The 4,854-nt window shown below is 37.7% G+C and overlaps 1 protein-coding gene across 1 annotated transcript in view; it reads left to right on the top strand.

The window, feature by feature from the left end:
• The window catches only part of LOC104537357 (transketolase-like), a gene marked incomplete at its 3' end in the record, with an annotated part of 15,849 nt that overhangs the window by 4,264 nt on the left and 6,731 nt on the right, over positions 1-4,854 (top strand). Inside the window, exons 5-8 of the mRNA XM_010180206.1 lie at positions 668-786; positions 2,481-2,674; positions 3,037-3,201; positions 4,453-4,609. Of these exons, the coding sequence (XP_010178508.1) occupies positions 668-786; positions 2,481-2,674; positions 3,037-3,201; positions 4,453-4,609 (635 nt within the window). The remainder of the gene's footprint in view (positions 1-667; positions 787-2,480; positions 2,675-3,036; positions 3,202-4,452; positions 4,610-4,854) is intronic.

A 4,854-nucleotide genomic window follows, 5' to 3' on the forward strand; every position in this document is an offset into this window, starting at 1 on the left:
CTTAAAAGTGGCAGAATTTTTGGTTTAGAGGAAAAATAAAAGAACTGCTTACTCAGATAAATGTGTTAGAGGATCTTAAAGCAGTTTTTATCACAATAAATCCAGATTTTATAACTGTTTGTGTGACCAACTCTATTATCATAGCAAGTAGATCAGACAAAACATCATGGAAACAATTACTTATAAGATAATTCTTTGTGTATTGGATTTCATTAAGTTTAGAAATGTATATTTCTGTGTAGGTGCAAAAATCCATGATAAAAACCTATCAGATACAGTAGCAGCCACATAAATTATGATGGAACATTTATTATTTTAACAGACTTTCATTGTCGGTCTTTTAATTGACCTATAAATGTTTGATTTGCTGTTTTGATTAAAAATGGCTATTACGTCTGAAGAAATCTAGGGTAAGTTAGTTATTGGTGGGCTGTAAATTTTGCTAGTAGCTATTAATCCCTGTGTGACTCATTTTGCATTATAAAAAAGGGACCATGATGCTTTATGATCTCAAATGAATGCTAGTTCATGTTTCTGGCACACTTTGGGTCTCTAAAAAAGACACTGCATTGGAATGAAGTTAGTATTTGTTCTTGTTACTGCTAACTACCAGAGAGTGTCACATGCTAAAACCTTTTAGAAATAGTCGATCTGTTTGTTTTCTTAGCTGGCATGCTATCATTGTTGATGGACACAGTGTGGAGGAACTTTGCAAAGCCTTTGGCCAGGCTAAACATCAGCCAACAGCTATCATTGCGAAGACTTTTAAAGGCAAAGGCATATCAGGTAATAAAACATCTATTGCTTTGCATACACATGTGGATATGTGCATGTACGTAGTACTGCAAAAAAGGTGCAAGCATTAAAAAAGTAGAAGTTTATAACATTTCATGCATTAGAAAAAGATTGGTATCCTGTCAGCTCTTTGACTTGATCGTACTGCCATACAATCTGAAAACTCGGAAGTTCACCTTGTTGGTTTTTTTTTTCCCTTTGTTGCCTTTTCTTATGGAGGACATTAGATTGATGCTTTATTGGAAGCAGACAAAGATGTGGCTCTCATTTCTTCACGTTATCCAGCCAAGTGCACTTCCACATTGACTGGGCTTTTACAGATCCCAGTAGGATTTTCTCTGCTGTCAGTTGTGCTTGAGCTGTTACTCTTTAAAAAGTTTTTCCTAGTCTGTAAGATGACAGGAGGCAACATTGGACCGTATAACTTGGTCTTGAAAATGGCCCTAGCAAAAGAGGGCAACCTTCTTGGCTTGTTTTTGATCCCCCGACTCACAGAGATTGCTCTGAGACAGAAAAGGGAATAACTTTGTCACAGGAGCTCTGTGCTGCCTGTATTGCAGATGGTAACTGGATCTGCTCGTTACCAGCCAGGCAGCGTAAATGCATAGGAAATGAGGAGGAATGGTGCTTTTACAGTTCTGCCAAAGCTGCATGAGATGTCATACTGCGTGTTATTTCACATGATCTGATGTGTAATTCATTGAGATACAGGATACAGTAGTTAATTATTTAATAGGTTAGCAGCTGTTTGAATTTTGGAGTTTGTGGTGCCTCTAAGATCCTTTGGTAGTTTTCACATGGTGTGAAACTTACTTAAATGTCATCATCTAGGGGACAGATATGTACCTATGCATTTGAGCAATAGCATGCAGAAAGTCTCTCAAACTCTTTATACTTCTCGACAGCATTAGTGCTAAGAAAATTATTTTTGTTCTTGCAAGTGAGGTGTGTGAGGTGAGTGGAGTAAATACGTATTCAGTGTGTCAGGGGTTGCCATGATTCTGTTCAGCTCTAGCTTTTAGCAGCACTCTGTAAATTTGCCTTTCTGACCAGATAAATATTAATAACAAGAGTGAATGCCTTCATTCCTTTTCATTGAGTAAGCAAGCAAAATTCAATATTCTTAGCGAGTTACTCAGTGAAAAGCAGCGTATCAGCCAGAGAGGTAATTTTGCTGTTAGTGCCGAGTGCACAAAGATAAGAGTCATCAGAAGCTATTAAAATAAAGCTGTAAAACTTGAGGTCTTGTTTGAATTAGACAACTTGGTTAACTGATGTTTGAAACTTAGCCGAGTTTGTTTATTTACGCCTAACTGTTGAAATTCCACGTTAACTGTTCACACTGATTTACAGTTTACTTCTTGCCACACTTATGGACCAGGTCTTGTAAAAGTTTTAAATTTTAAGATATAATTTAAAAAACCGTTTCAGTAGAAGACACGGTAATTTTGTCACTACTTGGAATATATGTAATTTAACTATTTCTCTGATGTATTTAGGCATGTCTGTCTTAATGCAGTTGAATACTATTGTAATTGTTTACTGTCGGAATAATAAAGAAGTTCTTCACTGGACAGCTATACTAGACTGTCATACTCCACTGCACTTTTATCTGGCAAAATCTGTAGCTAAACATGTACAGGTTTTATATTTTTCTTGTTTGTAATATAATTTTACATATGCAGGTGTTGAAGATAAGGAAAGCTGGCATGGAAAGCCACTTCCAAAAAACATGGCCGAACAAGTCATTCAGGAAATAGATGACAAAATCCAAAATAAGAAAAAGCTTTCTCCAGCTCTCCCAGAAGAAGATACACCTGTAGTAAATATTAGAAACATTAAGATGCCATCTCCACCAACTTACAAAGTTGGAGAAAAGGTACTCCCTTCCTTTTTCACTGTTTGCCAGATGTCTTCAAAGTGTGGGATGTTGAATTCCCGTGATTGAAAACCAACTTCTTAAAAATTTCCGAGCTGCATCGGCAGGGTGATGCTCATTTCAGCACAGACGTGTGTCCTGGTGCCTCACTGTATTTTTCTGTTTGTTTACTCTTCTGTGTGCCATTGTTCACCTATGTACTTTGACACTGCTAACATTTAAAATGGTTTTGGTTGTATTTTGTTGTTTGTTTTTGGAGGTTTTAGTTGTATGTGCATGCACTCATGGAAGAGCAAGACAATTATTTAAAAGAAGCTTCTGGAAACAGTTATAACAGTACTGCTATATTTTTCTTTTCCCAGTGGGCTACCCGCAAAGCTTATGGTGTTGCACTTGCAAAACTGGGCCACGCTAATGATCGAGTGATTGCTTTGGATGGAGACACAAAGAACTCCACCTTCTCAGAGCTTTTTAAGAAAGAACATCCCAGTCGCTACATTGAATGCTACATTGCTGAACAGAACATGGTAACTGGTCTCTTGGTTTTATGAATTACTGGTATTGCACAACAGTATCCAAGACCGTTCAGGCCGAGTCTTCAGAAAATGGAGTTTTAATATTTCCTTTACACCAGTGTATTCATGGATATTTATTTTGACTAGCTTACTTCTTAGGGAAAAACTAGGCTGTGGCAAAAACTTACAACTGTAATACAACAGAAGCTCTAATAATTCCTTCCTAAATCCCTCACTTTTTTCTTTTTGTTTTGTATTGTCTGCATTTCAGCAGAACATAAGGAAATGGCAAAATGTAAATAACAGCAATACTTCCCACAGTGTGATTTGTAGAGATTTAACTATAAAAAGACTTCATAGGGTTTGGTGGTTTGGTTTGTTTGTTTTCTTTACAGGAAATGAAATGTCACGATGTGTCGAAGCGTTCTGTGCTAGCCTGGGCTATAAAGATGAGGACAGAGAAACAGCGAATAAATTTAGCCTGATGACATTTGTGTAGAAAGAACTAAAATAATTTGATAACTCATCTGTTTAACTGAGTCCTCAGTTGCCACCTGTGTGGGTTTGCTGAAGCAAATGAAATTGAAACACAAATTCAGGCAGAAATTTCTTGTTGATTTTTGAATTATTTATAACCAAAGAACCCATGGACTGTCTCTTGCAAATTCCATTCTAGGGCAGTTTCATGAGCTTGAGTCAAGCAGTAGAAGAAATTTGCCATGAAGAGCAGACCAGTTTCTGTGTGAAATACATGTATGTAGTTATAGCAATAAACAATTTAAGGATCTTGTTCTGATTTCCATCTTGCTGTAGAAGGGCTCTTTTAGTACATATCAATCCATATAACACAGGTAGATCCATTCTCTCTTGGTAATGATAATTTTTGTCTGCTGGAGTTAGTAAAACCATGTCCTTTAGACCGAAAGTTTCAGCTTTTGAGCCAGGAAAAGAAAGAGGAGGGCATAAGTCTTAGAACTCTGTGAATGGCTGCTTGGAGCAGATGAAGAAAAGAAGTTACCAGTAAGGATCAACAACAGCTAGCAGTGGAGGCAAGGAGCAGAGGAGATGCTGGAGGATAGAGACTGGGAGAGGGAGTTGCCTCCTTTCTTTTTTGAAAGGGCCAACAATTAGGAGCAGGACTGGACGGAGATTTTTAATCTGCATTGAGAGCTTCTTGCTAAAGTTTTACAGTAGGAAGTCCTACAGGTGATCTTGTGGAAACGATGAATAAATGAGTAATTCACTGTGTCTGCCTCTTTTCAGGTGAGCATTGCAGTTGGCTGTGCCACTCGTGACAGAAGTGTTGCTTTTGCCAGCACCTTTGCTACCTTCTTCACACGGGCGTTTGACCAGATCCGTATGGCTGCCATCTCCGAGAGTAACATCAATCTCTGTGGGTCACACTGTGGTGTTTCAATTGGTAAGGGTAGCCTTGGCTTATCTATCAGCAGTTCCCATCCATTTAGTGATAAGTGTGTAGCAGTCAAACTGATAGTGCTTTTTGATGGTATAACAATGGCAGCATTTATAGGAAGAAGTTGTATTTGCAGTTCACTTCTATCAGACATATTGTATTTGGAAAGAATGAGAATGATTTCAAGACCTCATCAGTTTATCTGCTTTTTTCCTCTCTTTTATCAGTTCAGCCTGATAAAAATAGGACTT

This window comes from Mesitornis unicolor, unplaced genomic scaffold (assembly GCF_000695765.1).
Source record: "Mesitornis unicolor isolate BGI_N332 unplaced genomic scaffold, ASM69576v1 scaffold40262, whole genome shotgun sequence".
Taxonomy (NCBI): domain Eukaryota; kingdom Metazoa; phylum Chordata; class Aves; order Mesitornithiformes; family Mesitornithidae; genus Mesitornis; species Mesitornis unicolor.